The sequence below is a fragment of the Thunnus maccoyii genome, chromosome 13 (assembly GCF_910596095.1).
Source record: "Thunnus maccoyii chromosome 13, fThuMac1.1, whole genome shotgun sequence".
Classification (NCBI taxonomy): Eukaryota; Metazoa; Chordata; class Actinopteri; order Scombriformes; family Scombridae; genus Thunnus; species Thunnus maccoyii.
In genome coordinates, this window is record NC_056545.1 from 5,093,749 (window position 1) to 5,111,682 (window position 17,934).

Sequence of the window (17,934 nt, forward strand, 5' to 3'; positions counted from 1 at the left end):
CCCTCTTTGTGTTTCCCTGTTGAGCTGCAGGTGGAAGCATAGTAACAAAAAGAGGAACTTTGGCACTAAAAACACTGTAACGTTGAAAGATATCTACTTGATTTGACTCATTTGGATGCTGATGCTTCATATCAGCTTCAGATAAACTTTAAGAGGAAGACTGTGGATTTTGTCCCCCATCATGAAGGGATCTTCTAATGGTCAGTATGAACAGGAGGAATGATTACAGCAAGAAAAAAACATGTTTCAATATTCATTTGGGCTCCTGACTGTTGTTTAAAGACAGACTTGAAACACAGTGAACTCGTCCTTTAACATTTAGATATTTCTCAGCATTTGGTGCAAAGAAAACTAACATAAGAAGCAGGGAAAATGTTTTAAAAATAATCAGGGATCCATTATTTTTTGATCAGACAAACTTTTCTAGGAGATTCTCCCTACTGACAAAAACAATCACTCAACTAAAATTGCCACTTTTCCCTTGTTTACGTAACCGTGAACAGCTACGTCGTGTTCGAGGAGAGGACCAGCCTCGCCCGTGCTGGCGTTTTGATCGAGTGTGGAGACAACCAGACTTTTGGTTTGCGTTGAAGCTACATATTCACAACATGCTGTGACGTCCCGCCAAGCGTTAACTTTGTTGCATAGTAGTAATCCAATTGTGAAAAAGTCTCAACAGCTCAACATCAGTCTGTGAAGATAAGAAAGAGAGAGAGAGAGAGAGAGAGAGAGAGAGAGAGAGAGAGAGAGAGAGAGAGAGAGAGAGAGAGAGAGAGAGAGAGAGAGCCTCGCAGTAAGTGATACAGTGAGACATAACTGGTGGATAACGGGGCTGAGTGATCTGGTTGGAATCATTATTATGATAATAATAATCAATACTCTATGTACAGAAGTGCACTATATTGACTAAAGAAAAAAACATGTTTGAGTCTCATAATTACAAGATAGTTAATGTAGCTGAAGGAACAGATGTTAATGGCTTATTCCTTAGTTAGACTGACGCTGCTCTCATGTCTTTAAAGTAAATACGAAGCTAGAAGTCAGAAGCCTGTTAGCTTAGCTTAGCATAAAGACTGGAAACAGCCGGCTAGCCGTTAGCCTGGCTCTGTCCACAGCTTAAAAATCCATCTACCAGCTCCTGACGCTCACTAATTAACACGTCATATCTCAGGAAACCAGCGGAGACTCCCAGCCAAGAAATAGACCGATGCGTAACCTCACAGATGTACTAAGAAGAACTGGACACCGTTTTCAATAGTGGTGTAACTGAATGTAGTTGAACCATGATCCCCCACCCCCCCCCCCACCGGTTCAGCACGTATATGAACTGCTATAGCTACAAGTCACGGACAAAGTTCCTTCCTTTAAGTGTTTTACAGAATAAATATTTGTCTTCCGTATTTTTTATTTTTTTTTGCTGATCTGAAAAATTATCCGATCCGTGACTCAAAACCGTGATCTGACCCGAATCGTGAGTTTTGTGATCAGTTACACACCTCGTGTTTAAAGACAGCGCCCGTTCACGCCTTTGAAAGCGGCACATAAAGCCCCCCCCCAAAAAATACGCCATGTTTTCGGATCTCCTCCAGCTGAACCGGCTAACTTCCGGTTGACTCCTCGTTCACTTTAATTGGGACAAAATTATTTAGTCATGCAGCTCAAATGGATTAAATTCTGAATCCTGATGTCAAAGTTCACCCAAATTAGATTTAATGCCTAAGATTTGCGTAGATTTACTTCTCTCCTGCGAGTGAATTCACTGATCGACGTAATTCCTTTGAAATGAGTCGAATTTGTCGTCAAAATTTGATCGTTTTCAATTTTAAATGTGACCGAGCCTTTAAATAAACGTGATACAACAGATTTATTTTTTAACTTTTTGACAGAGATAGGCCAAGAATTTCCCCCTTTTTCCAGTCTTTATGCTAAGCTAAGCTAATCATCTGCTGGCTTTAGCTCCATATTACCATGTATATGATGATCATCTCTTCTAGTTCTCGGCGAGAAAGCACATTAGACTTTCCCAAAATGTCAAACTATTCCTGTGAAAATGTGTCCAAATCAAGTCATTATTACAAGTTTTGTTAATAATGTGGCGTCACTTTTCCTATCAGTTTATTACATGAAGAGGTTTTACTCTGTTTAGCAGAGAGACATCTTATTATAACATGACAGGTCACATTATCTGCCAGTTATCACTGTATCAGTTACTATGAGCGACAGAGAACAGAAACAGGATTCAACCAGTGAAAACCAGTATCAGGATTGATATCTGAAGTTGCTAATAGTAGATATTATGTTAGCATTCAATATATCTTTTTTTCAGGACTAGTAGTTATTCATGTCCAGGTAGAGGTGGACAATATGGACTGGAACATATATATATATTTCTTATAAAAATTACAATATTAGCCCTATTATCAGTCTAATTCAAATAGGAGACAAACACTGGGTAATGGAGAATGAAACATGACAACAAGTACAGGTAAGAGAAAGGCACAATATTCCTCCACAGCACACTGACCCTACGAGCTGTTGTGTGGAAAGACTAGAGGACAAAGTGTAGGACCTCTCCGGGCCTCCGGGCGTCTTCGGGGGGGGGGGGGGGGGGGGGGGGGGGGTTAAAAGTTTCCTCTGGTTTCCTTTGGGAGTGCGTTTAGAGGCACAGAGGTTTGAGTCCCAGCGGGTTTGAACAGAGCTCTCGTAGCCGCCGCCGCCACCACCAGGGTGCCGCCGCCTTCACACCAGCGTGATCTCCACCTCCTCCCTCCGCTTCACCTGCCCCCGAGGGTGCTGCTTCGGAGGTGGAGGAGCAGCACGGACCTGCAAACATCAAATCAATCAATCGGTGGCTCAATTATGATGATACTGATAAATTTAACATGAAAGTAAAGAAAACTGAATGTGTGTCTCTATTATACAGCCTCGACCAAGGCTGCAACTAACGATTATTTTTATTATCAACTGATCTGCCAATTATTTTCTTAATTAGAAAATAATTAAAAAACACTGAAAAATGTCAGTGAAAACATTTCTAGAGCTCAAGGTGACATCATGAAACGTCTAAAACTCAAAAATATTTAATTTACTATAATGTCAAACAAAGAAAAGCAGCTCATTCTCCCATTTGACTAGCTGGAATCATTAAATGTTTGTCATTTTTGCTTGAAAAATGACAAACATGATTAATCTATTATCAGAATAGCAGGACTGTCGGAACGATACATCGTCTCTGAAGATGGAAGTTTAGAGTTATAAAACAGCCATGTAAGCTGTTATAACTCTAAAATGATATAACAGCCAACATGAGTCTCATGTTTTGCATTTTATTACTGTTATTCATCATCTGTGATGTGAAATTTCCACACAGTCAGAGAAATAAAAAGCCAGAGTCCTGGTGTTAGTTCAGTTATAAAAACCAGGCACACCGGGGGAGCGTCTGCCGGCTGTCGATGGTGCTGTCGATCACACTGGAAGGCAGAGGAGGAGGAGACGGTAGAGACGCTGGTACGCGTCTGTTTAAACAGGAGTTAAGTCGTCTTCGCTGCATTTAACTCCGGAGCTGAGAGCTTAAAGCAGGAAACACAGTCGCTCTGCATCGCATTGTTCTCCGTTTCTATCACAGTTATGTATTAAGGTCATTGAGAGACAAGACTCTGTGAAGGTTTACAGCTTGTCACGCTGCGTTATTCTGTGTATAATGATGCAGCAAAAAAACAGGCAGCGATTCAACCGACAAAATGACTCAGGGGTTTATCGACTGATGAAAGCTCTACCAAACAGTTGCAGATTAATTTTTTTATCAATTAACTAATTGTTGCAGGTCTTGTCAGTTATGTCATCGCTTGTTTTCATATTTTTAGCAGTACCATCAGCATAACTTAAGTAATGGCAATGTAGGTCTGTCAGTCCATCGCTTTGATCCACATCTCAAAGACAGTGGTACAAGTACTGTATCTGTACCTGTGCTGTACATTTGAGGTACTTCTACCTCACTCTATTTAAGAGGAGAATATTATACTTTTTACTCCACTACATTTATCTGAAAGCTCTAGTTAGTTTGAAGATTTTACACACAAAACATATCTACCTCTAAAATATAATCAGTTACATTAAAAAAGAGCTGAGCTCAACCAGTTACATGTCACAATATAACAAATGTGTGTTTACTCACAGGTCGAATAGTGCCAGATCCAGTCTCTGGGTATTTTGGAGGTTGAGGGGAGCCTTGGACCGGACCTGAAGCGGGCAGCGGACACAGATTATCATCACTAACAGTTTAGCTTAATTACTTTTTTTACTTCTATAAATAATTAATTACAGCTATGATTACATTCCAGGCATAATACTTAAACTGACTGCTTGAATACAAACAAATCTGTGAATCTTACTCTGAAAGGGGCTTTTGTGTGGTGCTGGTGGCGGCCTGTGATGTCCGTTGTGATAGGAGGGTGGTCGGCCAATGGGAGAGGCCGTGGCGCTGCAGGGACTCGACTGAGGAGACGACATTGTGGGAGTCTGAAGAGGGCTGCTGTGGAGAGGCCCTGGCTGGAAGGGACTACGAGGGGATCGGTCACATTGGGCCAAAGTGGAGGGAGAAGCCTTGAAAACAGCAGACGAGAGAGACGAATTTCCACAGTGAAAACGTCAAACTTTGGATGTAAAATGTTTGTATAAGCTGGTTTAGTTTTGCTAACAAGATGTTAAATACCACACAAATCTAACAAAAACATGAATTTGTGTTACAACAACAAAGCAAAGCACACATTAAACCTGCAGTGAAGAACTTCTGTCTCCCCCTTCTGGCAGTGAGAATAATTACAAAAACACTCTCAGCATGTGTTTTCATCATAGACTCCGATGTAGCCTTCTTCATCGTTACTGCTGCGGCCATAAAACGGTGGATAAATTGTTTTAAGTGTCACAAAACCCTCGCAAAATGACTTGTTTCACTATCAGAATTTGATCCATTCGATCTGATAACATTTGGAAAGTCTAGAGGAGCTGCACAATTAAATTGTTTTATCCACATTGAAGTTAGCAGACCAGACGTTAGCTGGCTCTGCCCATAGAGCAGGCGCAGTATGCGTTCATTCAGCCAGTACGGGAAAGTCACCACAGACACCAGAGTAAAAACTCTGTGTACTGTGAAACACAGAGAGAGTTATCTGGAGCTGAGAGGCTTAATCAGCACTGGTCAGGCTTGTTTGGTAAGGGCTTGAATGTAACGGACGTTTACTTATATGCAAAAGTCCCGCACTATCACTTTAAGGTGGAGCATTTTTATTTCCACATCATCACTTTCTCTGATGCTCAGTAGGGTTTCAGTAGGTTTTCCTTTGATTTTAAAATGATCACTTCTTGGAAATATATTTCACTTTTTTCCCCAAAAAAATGTCTCACCATAAATTAAGTTTGATTTTAAAACTGCAGAACTGCAGATGATTCATTATAAAATTACATTTATTATAATTTTCTGATGTTTTTTTTTTCCATATTTTTTAGATTATGCGGAAAAATATGTTTAGTAGAAGAGTTCCTCTTAAAAGTTCACGATCTTTGAAGTGGGGAAAAAAAAAAAACACACAAAGCCGACCATTCGGGATTATTTGATCCTGTTTTCCAACTATTCCCAGTTTTATGTGTTATATGGGAGAGTCTGACCATCTTTAATAATGACCTGAGGTTACTACTGCAGCAGTGTCAAGGAAGGAAAATGAATTGCATGAAGCCATTTCAGCTTGTTGTGCTGATAGTTGGGGGAACAGGAGCATTAAAACTCATAAATACTCCATCAGATCTGCTTGTCAGACAGTCCAATAGTTTCAGATCCCCCCCTCCCGTACCTGGTCGGATTACAGTTGGCTGTTCGGGGTGACGATTTCTGTAACTTTTCAAAACCGTAGACCTGACTTTGTTTTATTCTTTACACAACTACTTCATGTGAACAACAGAGTGCAACACTGAAAGTCTTCTTGCAGAGACTGTGTGAAAACGTGCTCCGTCCTGCTCGTACTCTCTGTATGACAGTCGGCTTCGAGTGTGGCTGAACAACACGTCGTACAAACCATTTCAAGCATCACCCGGCCCTTATTTATGGACATTTAGTTGTAACGTTTGGGCGATCTTCAGCACTTTTTGTTTCACTTGCTGAATGCTGCTCTGCGATCAGCCTTCCTGCTCTGATTCAGGATTGAGGTCTATAATATCTAACTAAGCCATTTTAAACCATCTGCTTAGTTTTATGTTTACAGATTTTACACTCAAAAAGCATTTTGTCACCCAGCTGAACTGTAAGCTGTCATTTTAATATGATAAGTGATCCAGTTATAGAGCTTAATGACAGCAGTTAAAGTGCATCTAATGATCATTTTTGTGAATGTGTTAAAGGGATTTGGAAAAGGTGTCAGGTGTTTGTTTCTGTAAGGTAAATATGATATTCTTCAGTATGTGATTCGCACATGTTTAAAATCCCAGAATCCTGCAGATTTTGGCGTGAATTTCCATAAAATACTTGGATCTTAATTCCCTGTATTCAACCCTAAAGCTCATTTCTTTTTAGCTCAGATTTAATTGGTTTATCAGCTCAGAACAGGATGTTGCATTAAAGTAACATAAACACATGGACAACCAGTACAAAAAAAACTATATCTTTTTATATTTAACCTGCTGGAATCTGTCCAATCATCAGTAAATATACTGTTTTATTTAAAATAACTTTATTTATATAACATGTAGAGACAAGCTGAGAAAACCAGTTGAAAATGCTGATTTGGGGCTTTCACACTGTATCTCATTTATGTCTGTAGACCTTACAACATACTTTTGAAAGAACATTTATAAACAGTGAATTATTAATATTTTCAGTGATTTATTTAGTGGTATACATGTATAAATCACTTTGCAGGTGAATAGACTGTACTATAGTTTTAATTTTTACATTTGTCTGCTGTATTTGTGTGAAAATATTTTTTTAACACCTTGAATTGTTAAATAATAATATTTGAGTGATATCACTTAAGATTTGACATTTTTTAGTAGATGCTTGTGTCATTTTTCTTGTAATTTGGGTTCCTGGTTACTTCATAGTTGACACTGTGGATGTGGGGTAAATGTCTCAACCCGTACCTGTGCGCTGCCATCTCTTTGTCCATCTCCGTTCTCGCTGGCCCCGGCGAGATCCTCCACCAGAACCGCAGGGAATACACCGACGACGCCGTTGAACTCGCCCTCCCAGAAACCATCGTCCTCGTGGGTCTCTCTGCTCAGGATGCGGATGATGGCCCCCTCTGGGAAGGACAGTTCGTCGTCCGTTTGTCCTGCGTAGTCGTACAGGGCCTTTGCAAAGGACACTGCAACAGAGAGGGAGAGGTTGAGATCATGACAGACACAATTGGGTGTCAGTGCTCATAATCTAAAAATATCTCTCACCGCTGGAGTCTCCGTTGACGGAGCCGGTTGGTAGTTCAGTTTCAGGTTCAGTGGAGTTACTGGAGGAATGGGATCGGGCGTCCAGCGCGGCCAGAGACTGCAGCATGCTCAGCAGGCTGTTGGAGGAAGGCAGCTGCAAGTATTTCTCTGGGACGTAGCCGATCTGTCCGCTGCGGTTTCTGGCCTGAAAACGTACAAAAATGCACATTGATTATGACAGCAAACAAACATCTTTACTGAAATCTGTAGCAATGAATTCAACAGTTTAGCTCAAATGTGTGGAGACGTACTTTGACCCAGTCCTCCATGTCTCCATCATCAATGACCTCCAGGATTTCCTGCTCCTCAATTGTCAGTTCATCTGGCTGAGAAGCCTGGAAACAAGGAAACACATGAGACAGTTTGTTTGCATGTGTCCCCTGATGCATTCAGGTCTTAATGTGTCGGAAATGTTCATGAAAAAAAAATTCAGTTTCAAGAAAATACCTAAAATGTTCTAGCATTACGAGGGTTTAGAGATAAAAAGAGGCAGAAACTAATAAAATCTAAAAAAATAAGATTATAAGTGCATGCAGCTTTTGGAGTTATATGCAACTTAAGACATAATATTGTTGTGTTGTGACATTGTTGGATTGGTAGATGTGTGCTGTACTAGTCTGCACGTATCTAATATGTTGTGTAACATGAATTTTATAAAGTTAGGTTGATTTTTAACATCTGACCGTGGAAAACAGATGAAAATTAGCCTTTTATGCTAACTCTGGCTCATTCACAGTTGTTTTTTTCTGTTGATCAATGAGCATTGTCCCTGTCAAATCAATAAATAAATGACATGAAAGGAAATTAGCAGTTTATACTCTGGCTGCAACTAACTAATAATCTTGGTCTGGTCAATAAAAAGTCAGAAAATCGTGAAAAATACCGGTTGTGATTTCCCAGATTATTAAATGTCTTGTTTGAACATATTCAGTTTATTCATATGTGACATACGACATATATTCATGTATGACACATAAAAGTTTCTGTTGATCAATTAATTGACAGAATCTTAATCCATTACTGTTAAGTAATAGTCAGACAGACGTTGCAGCTGTAGTTTATAAACATTATTTAAAAGTATATGATATATTGACAACAGCAGGTCTACTGAAGATATGCACAGAAAGCTACAGTTAAGAGTACTGCTGGTACCTTGTAGGAGTAGAGTACTTTGCAGGTGAGAGGATAGTTTTTCAAGGTGCTGGAGGGGCTGGAGCTGCTGTCGTCCAAAACTTCACCACTGTCTTCCATCTCCTCCTCATCCTCTCTCTCCAAATCTGCTGTTCCCTGCAGAGACAGTAGAGAAAATAACTTTGTGTGACACAGTCTGAGGTGGAAATAGTACAAAATATCCAACACAGGCAGGACTGTGCTGCATTATAATGATTCTGGAGAAGATAGATAATATTATGGATACCATTTGCATTGCAGGAAAACACAATACAGTCAAAACGCACTTCAAAAATACTAATACATATCATGCATTTATCTATTAGTGTTTTGTGGCTCTTACAGAGAGTGAAGGATCATGGGTACTGAGGTTGTTCCAGCGCTCGTTCTCCAGCTCCTCCATCACCTGGTTCATGGCGCTCTTCAGCCACGTTTCGACAGCGACACCGGCCTGCCTCAGCAAGTCCAGACGGGCCTCTGCTTTCACTTTTACCGTCTGCCAGCGCAAAATGAAAAAGAAATTTTAAAAAAAACACAAAAGATGCACAATTAAATGAGGAACAGAGTCAACTGGTATGTGTTGAGCTTCTCAAGAATGATGCCAATAATTCGTGGACTGAAGTTGCTCATAATTTACTTTTTTTTTTCCAGATATAATGAGTAAACTGGGCTAGAATTTTACAGTTTGGTTCATTTGGTCAGATCAAGACATCAGATTTGATCCTGACTTTTTACAAACCACCAAAAAGTGCTTTCACACGTAACCTGTTTGGTTCAATCAAACTCTTAAGCCTGTTTAGTTCAGTTTGTTTTGGCTGGTGTTAAAGCTGTCGACTGCTGCAGACCAAACAACCAGGCGAAGATCACCAGAAAAGGAGGGTCTCTGTGGTGTGAAAAGTCAAACGGACCAATCGTTTCCTGATAGTAGATGTGTGATTTTAGCATGAATTCAAAAGATAAACCATCAAACACATCCTCAGGCCATTAACTGTGAAAAAAGCAAGCTTATAAGTGACCTGGTGAGTGATCTGTACACATTTACGCAAAACATTTGGTAACCATGGCGACTTTCTGACTGATCAGGGAAAATTCTCCACACTCCTGACAGCTTTCTCACCAGCTAAACAAAACCAACAACACCGACAAACAAACCCAAGCTTGTTTGAATCGAGCCAAACAGACTCTTAAAAAAAAATTTCAGTTCTAACAATTGCAAACAGAACTTACATTTTATTGTTGCAAGGGTGGAACAGATCCCGAAACAGACTTCAGCCCACAATGAGATTCCAACCTCTCAAATGAAACCCAGGCCCCCGACCCAAATGCTTGCTAAACACTCAGAATGAAGCCGCGGTCCAAAGCCCACCAGTTGGGAACCCGGCTATACAATATGAGTATTAAATGTGAGCTGCAGCGTTGCAACATTAAAGGACAGGTTCACAAATGTTCAGGTCAGTCTTTAAACAAAAGTCAGGTGCCCGTATGAACATTGAGATCCTCCTGTTCATACTGACTATTACAAGATCTCCAGCTTATATGAGGCTTCATCAGTCTGAGTTAGTCATATCAAGTGGATATCTGACACATTTACCATCTTTTTAGCATCAAATTCCCTCTTTGTGTTTCCCTGTTGAGCTGCGGTGAAAGTATAGTAACAAAAAGAGGGACTCTGGCACTAAAAAGACTGTAACGTTGAAAGATATCTACTGGATTTGACTCATTTGGACGTTGAAGCTTCATATTAGCTTCAGATAAACTTTTAAATACATTTTTACAGAGAAGGAGGACTGTGGATTTTGTCCCCCATCACTGACATTGTAAGTACATTATGAAGGGATCTTCTAATGGTCAGTATGAACAGGAGGAATGATTACAGCAAGAAAAACATGTTTCAATATTCATTTGGGGTCCTGACTGTTGTTTGAAGACTTGAAAAATTGTGAACCTATGCTTTAAACACCTAACATGTGTCTTTTCAGTTTTTTAACCAGTAGGTGGAGTACTGGGGCCACTTTAAGTACCAGGGAACTGATTGGGAAAAAAGAGAAATCCACTTCTTACTCTAAAACACACACACACACGCGCACACACACACACACACACACACACACACACACGTTACCTCTGCCCTCCGAAGACTCTGCCTGGCCACCTCCATCTTTGTCTCCAGCTCCGTGTTGTTTTGCTCCGAGGTTTCCTGAGTCCCATATTCCTCCAGAGCCTTTAAAAAACAAAAAAACTCACAAATGAAAAAAAGAAAAACCTCACACTGACCACAGCTAACGATTATCCACTATCATCCAAAGACGTATAAAAACAACACAGGATGTTAACAGTTGAACAATAAAGACATTAACCGAAGAATATTTGACTGACGTTGCAAAGAGCGTGACTCATTTCCTGGTGACTGGAAACAAACTGTTTGATCCCGGCATGCTGGAAATAACATCACCGGTGAGGGTTGGCAATCATTTATCTTCAGTACATCAGGCTCTCACAATAAAATCAGGAACCGGGGTTCGTGTGGGTTGATGATGATGATGAAATTTTGTCCTGTATTGTGTTGCATCATCATGTTTTTCTTCATAAACGTACTCTGTGAATGATTTTATGATTTCCGGGTTGTTTTTTTTTTACCAAACTGACCTAGTTTGTTGCTGTTAAAGTTAAGGGTCATTAACAAGAAGTTTAAATCCATGACAACTTTGAGTTAAGTCGATGATATATACAGTAACTAAATGTCCATTTTGGTTGTAACAATATCACCAACTGATGGAAACATGAACTGTGATGGTTGAACTGTTCTGTGTTTCCTTATTCTGTTCCTGACGTATTGTTTTATCGCTGTAGGAAATTATGTTGTGTTTAATAAATGATAAACTGATTTATGGCCTGATAGCCTCCTTGTAAAATCAAGGGATGACTTGGCAGGTTATGTGATGCTCTTTACTGCTTTATACCACCGTGATGGATTTTTTTTAAACACTTGACTGTTTGAAAACTCACGTTAAATTTTAGGCCGCGTTCACACTAAAACAGATAGATTTGAAATTAGTTTACATATTAAAGCTCTAGGTCATAAAGGCTACCAGTTAACGGAGGCTAACAGCTAATCCTGGGCTGCTGAATTGAGACCAATCGATTAAAATACTATTTTACACCAATGGAGGCGTCTGACAGGATAATAATATATGAATAACAACTGTATTTTGTAATTGTCTGGGCTGATGTACACAATTATTGATCATAGAGAGGTGGAGGTGACAGTAATGAGCTTCTTAATATGGACATGACTATTGCTTGTCTTCAGGTCAATTAGTTATTTGATGGTATAAAAAGAGTGTGTGACATCATGATTGACAGCTGTGACAGCCGCTCTCAAACCTCCGTCAGACGGCAGGACGGCGGAGGGGGCGTGTAGGAAGTGGAGACGCGTCGTCCATATTTAAATAAAGTCAATGAGATCAACGAATCACTTAAACACATAATATGTAATTTCAGCCGCTAGGGGTCTCAATCAAAACAATAACAAAAGACGGAGTGTGATGACGGTGCGAAGTAGCAAGGGATCATGGGAGTTGTTGTCTTCGTTGTTAAATAACCAGCTTCACCGGGATAGGATTACTCTAGTGTTAATCGTTCAGGATGTTTTTACCGGCAGAGGTCTCCTCCTCTCCAGAACAAACGGACCCAGAGATTACAGGTAAAAACACTGAATAAAGCTGTTTCACCTAAAAAAAAAATATCAATATTTCTCCGACGATGTTTGGTGACCACCGGACTTCCTGGAGGGGCTGTTAGCCGAGCTGCTGCTAACGTTTGTCCAGTTTATTTCTCTGATAACTGAAGATCCAGACGTCCAATGACTAAAATACTTCTTCCAGCTAAAAGATATAATTAAAAACGACCTAAATTTATCATGAAAATGTGGCTTAAAACTGAGTAAAAGTCAATTTATAACAGTTTCTGTGGAACAACCACAACGCCGATGTATTATCTTGTATGTGTGTAAGATACTCTTTGGTAGACGCCATTGTAGCGGACAAACACAGCGCCGCTGTATCATCTTGTGTGTGTCTACTCTTTGGTAGAGGAGGTATGACACCATTGACATGCGACCAAATGAAACGGTCCGTTACTTTGATTAAATTACAGATTTCTCTGGGTTTGAAAATTGTTGGAAACATTTGAGATAAAACAAAATATATAACATAGGTCTAGTTGTTTTAGACATTTTAATGTGGAATAATTACATATTATACCTTTAATTGACTGATCGTTTCAGCTCTAGCATAATCAGCTCTGAAAACTGTTTCTGGAGTTAAACGCGTTCCCCTGATGGCCTTGGATCCTATTTTACTTCACTGTACGTGGTTAGAAGTGAAGAAGGGACAGATTTCGTGACTATATAACATGACCGCTCTATGTACGGGACACGGTGTCAGTATCTTCTTCCCGAAGTTGAAGGCAACATTATCTCTTCATCAGTTCGTTCTGGTTCTCACCCTCTGAGTGTGGATGATGCTCTTGTACTCTCGGGCTACGCGGCTCGCCCATTTCCTCGCCTCCTTATCCAGGCTGTGCTCCTCGGCCGTTCCGCTCTCTTTCTGCAGCTGCATCACCTACAAACACACACAAAGAGAGAGAGAGAGAGAGAGAGAGAGTCAGTGAAAAAGAGCAGACGATGGAAGCAAACAAAAGAAGACCAAATATTTAACCGGGATAAAGAGAGATACCGTTTATCAAACTGCTTATATATGAGAGTTGACGTTGACCTTTCATTATGAAACAGATTTGTTCAAGTTAACCTTAGCACCTCCTCATATCTGTTTTTAGAGGCAACATATGAGCGACCTATTTCAGAGCAGTTAAAATCCCACAAAAAAGTAAAAATAAATATTTTCTCAATGAGGTTTCTCTTGACAAAGAGGTTGTTTTTGTTTAAACAATACACCTCACATAGAAACACAGCTAATCCTCTGTGAGAAGAGTGTTTTTAAAAACATAAAATCTTGCTTAATTCTCCTTTAATTATGCTGTGACCCACTGGAACAACTTTAATAAGGCTATTGTGAGTTCCCAAATTTGAGTTAGAGTTACCAGTGTAGGTCATGTTTACCACTTCTGTTATGTCGATGTGGCAACTTCCTCTTTACACATTACACGGGCCAAGTTAAAATAAAGTGCACTGCAGGTACGTCACACTCAGGAGCGGTGTTGAAACAGAGCATTTGTCTGTTCATTCAGGTAAACTCTGTCTGCATCATTCAGTAGGTAAGCACTGCACATCATCATCATCCAAAAAAAAAATTAGAAACACATTCAAGTTACATTTCAGAACCCAAAGTCCCATAATGAAAAAACAAACAGCTCAGGTGGCTCTCAGTTATGTAAGAAAGAGGAAGAAAAAAAAAACTGTTTACTCTGAGAAACATGAAGAGAAAACAGTTTCACAGCTTCTCAGTTCATGAAAGCATGTCGGCAGGTCAAATAAAAACATCACATCTCCAAACTTTTCAGGAACTGAAGAAAACAGCCTTAATCTCCGATGAGCCAGTTCCTTAAATGTTTGGCCAATTAAAGACGGTCTAAATTTAATATTTATAGTTTTTACAGGTGATTTTTCTTCTTAACGGGGACATATTCTGCATATTTCCAGGTCCATATTTTTATTCTGGGGCTCTAGTGGAATATCTTTGCATGAGTTACAGTTTAAAAAGACTCCTTATTTATCTTATAGTGGCTCTTTATGCAGCCCCCTCAGTTCAGCCTCTGTCTGAAACAGGTAGTTTTAGCTCCTGTCTCTTTAAGGCCGCCCCTTCCTGATGAGCCCACTCTGTTCTGATTGGCCCGTTTCCGGGAAGCTTCTTCTTCGGAGGCTACTCAAAATACGAACTTCTCAAATACATCCGTACAATGCAAACAACCCATGGAACAACCACAGCAACAAAGACAACGGAAAGGACGGCATGTGCGAACAATCTGTTGTCATCACGAGGAGGAAGCAGAAGTAATATCGCAAATGAAGCATTCAGATCAAGTTGAAGCCCTGAGTTTTGACTTGCAGGGAGCATTTTTTTTTACATATAATACCAGTCAAAAGTTTGGATACACCTTCCCAATCACTTGAATGAGAAAGTGTGATGTCAAGTTTTGGACATGTGACCATATTTAACATAGACATCAGACGTCATAACAGTATAAAAATTACAGAAAGCCACAAAAAGCATGTTATGTCCCCTTTAATAAAGATTATAACAAATGCTTAAAATGTGAGTTGAGAGGTTTCCACATGACATCAGTAGTGTGTGTGTGTGTGTGTGTGTGTGTGTGTGTGTGTGTGTGTGTGTGTGTGTCTGTGCGTGTGTGTGTGGAGGGAAAGGCTGGGGTGGGGAAGGTCAGTGCACTCTGATGAGGCCCGCTCACAATGCCTCCTTTTCACAGATGGGCTGTTCACAGGGCCCGGCCTACCTCCTGCCCCTCCCTCCCAGTTCAGCTCTATTCCTTACCGGATCCCTCTGTCTGGTGCAAGTGGTATGGAGGGAGGGAGGGAGGGAAGGGAGGGAAAGCTCTCCACCATTAATGTTTTCTTTAGGAACAGGCTGCTGCTTGTTTGACTTCCAATAAAAACAACGCAAGCGTTTGCAGTTTGAACAAATTGTCCAGTGTTGTCCGGCGGAGCAGAGGGCCAACGCGAAGGAGGAGAGGACCGGCGGAGTCGGGAAACGGACTAGTAAAGCTAGGAAAGAAGTGCGTTTGATACGGACTTCAATGCATCACATCCATGTACAGCAGCCACCAGTAAATCACTGGCAGATCTGCAGACATGCGGTGTCTAAAGGCTCATAATAAAACATTTCTGGACTGAAGTTGACATTTATTTATGTTGCATAAGTTAGTAAATATGAATAAAACTAAAAATGGATACAGTTTGCATACAGTTTGCATACAGGCTGTAACTACTTTGCCACGGTCAGAGGAGGTAACGTACTATATTTACCAATATCATTTATTTACTCATAGCGTTTATTTACTGATGTTTGCTCTACTCTATTTTCTGTTTTGTAAATATAATTCTTATCTTACTATCATGCATGTTTGATGCTTTTAAATGTGAAGCACTAATATTTTCTTACTTACTTTACTCACATTAAGACCGGACACACAAAAATACAAATTCCAGCCCGTGAGACATTAACGGCTTCATGAACAGGTGTGCAGAACAGATTGCACTTGAAATAGTGTTCATGAGTCAGGTGGGATTAGCAGCGGTGCGTAAGCTGTGATAGGATGAAAATTTCACCCATAAAACGCCACTTTTATAGCCCAAAGTGTTTCGACAAGGCAGCAGGGAAACTAAACTGCATTTAGATTAAGACTGAAAACAGCACTGTGTTAAAGGAGGTGTTCACAATTTGTCTTAAAACAACAGTCAGGAGCCCAAATGAACACTGAAACAGGTTTTTGCTCGCTGTAATCATTCCTCCTGTTCATACTGATCATTAGAAGATCCCCTTCTTAATGTGTTCACAGTGTAAGTGATGGGGGACAAAAACCACAGTTTTTGTTTTGAGCAAAAATGTATTTAAGAGTTCAACCAAATAAAGTGGATATTTTCCACAGTTTCAGTCTTTTGAGGAGAAAAAAATTCCCTCTTTGTGTCTCGATGGACAGTGTTTTCCTGTTCAGCTGAAGCGGAAGGATCGTAACAAAAAGACGGATTTTGGCACTGAAAACACATTAACTTAGATATTAACATAAGTTATTAAACTGATTTGACCCATATTAGCTTTAAAAAAACAACATTTAAATATATTTTTGCTCAAAAGGAGGACTGTGGACATTGTAAGTACATTATTAAGGGATCTTCTAATGGTCAGTATGAACAGGAGGAATGATTACAGCAAGAAAAAACATGTTTCAAACTGTGAACTTATCCTTTTAGAACAAATCCAAGGGGCTGCTTTGGTGTGGGGTTTGTTGCGTTAGGTACTGGAAAGAGATGATGAAACACGATACAGTAATAGATCCATGAATCTGAAGGCTTATCAGATGCTGGAACAGTCCACTGCGGTTTATACTCCTTTTACAACTCTGGAAAGTTATTACAGCGGCCTTAATCCAAACTTTGTTACGACAGTCAAAAGATAAACAGTATGATTACTTTCTTCATGACTGTGAACTTGCGTGTGTGTGTGTGTGTGTGTGTTTAACTGGTCACTGCAGCACCGTGACCGATGACGGTGCACGGTGTTGTGGCACAAGTTGAGCCTTTTTTTATTGCCGGAGCCATCTGTGTCAGCTCATTGAGTCTGAATACGAGTCCTGTACATCAATAATTTTATATGAGTGTAATCAACCAGATAATCACTCAGTCTGGAGTTTATACTGTATGTTTGCAAACTGGTTAAAGTTGACCTTTTGTTGTCTTTGACGCCATCACTTAGAGTCGTATGACGCTGTTTGTTAAATAGTTTCTTTGTCTGCAGAGTCGAGCACAAAAACACATCACAATCACCCCATTTCCATTTGTTATGTACTGTTCCAAATGTACAGTATACTTAGATTTCTTTTAAAAGGATGTAAAACTTTTATTCAAAGGGTCATGACGGTTTCAAGTCACTGTTATCTTAAAGTGGTGGTGATGTTACGTAAAATGTGAATTTTCCCAGTACGGTTAAATGTAGAATGGACTGAAATAAATTGCTGATATTGTCTGTACTCCAAGTGGTTATATTTATATTTACTCCAGGCTGCCATCTGTTTCCCACATCATTGTTTACAGAGTCATGATATCAGGAGTTTATTTTTAGCAACACAAGAGAAAGAATTTGGTTACTGGCTTTTAACGTGTGAGGCTGTTTCTGTGTAAATATTAGCGGTTGAACATATGGATGAGCAGATGATTAGAAACAGGTCCTTTCTTCACTGCGATACTGAGTCACCATAACTGTTGTGAATCAAATCTGACATCTTGAAATAAACAGGGTGAATTGTGTTATATTTTACAAACAAATAAAGAATCAAATTGAATTTACATCATGATATTTTAGTGTATTTACGCAGTCAGAGGTGGCAGATGTTGGATTTCTGTGGATGCAGACATTAATTTGCAGTCTATTTTTAGTGAGTGTGTCGTCTTTGTTGCCATAGGTGTCTCATACAACATAAACAACACAGACGACGTATGAAAAACACTTTAGTAACTTTGAGTCTAGCGGTGATCATCTACTTCAAATGAATCTACATCCATGATAAAGTAAGATCTGGGGACCAAATGAAAAACAAAAAGAG

The 17,934-nt window shown here is 39.8% G+C and overlaps 1 protein-coding gene across 1 annotated transcript in view; it reads right to left on the reverse strand.

Moving 5' to 3' along the window:
* Positions 1–238: 238 nt before the first annotated feature.
* The window catches only part of LOC121910107 (F-BAR and double SH3 domains protein 2-like), a 38,660-nt gene continuing 20,964 nt past the window's right edge, over positions 239–17,934 (reverse strand). The window contains exons 11-20 of the mRNA XM_042431136.1: positions 13,146–13,262; positions 10,763–10,861; positions 8,984–9,136; positions 8,623–8,757; positions 7,722–7,805; positions 7,432–7,615; positions 7,129–7,352; positions 4,392–4,602; positions 4,175–4,239; positions 239–2,823 (exon numbers count right to left, since the gene is read on the reverse strand). Coding sequence (XP_042287070.1) covers positions 2,740–2,823; positions 4,175–4,239; positions 4,392–4,602; positions 7,129–7,352; positions 7,432–7,615; positions 7,722–7,805; positions 8,623–8,757; positions 8,984–9,136; positions 10,763–10,861; positions 13,146–13,262 — 1,356 coding nt within the window. The 3' untranslated portion in view covers positions 239–2,739. The remainder of the gene's footprint in view (positions 2,824–4,174; positions 4,240–4,391; positions 4,603–7,128; positions 7,353–7,431; positions 7,616–7,721; positions 7,806–8,622; positions 8,758–8,983; positions 9,137–10,762; positions 10,862–13,145; positions 13,263–17,934) is intronic.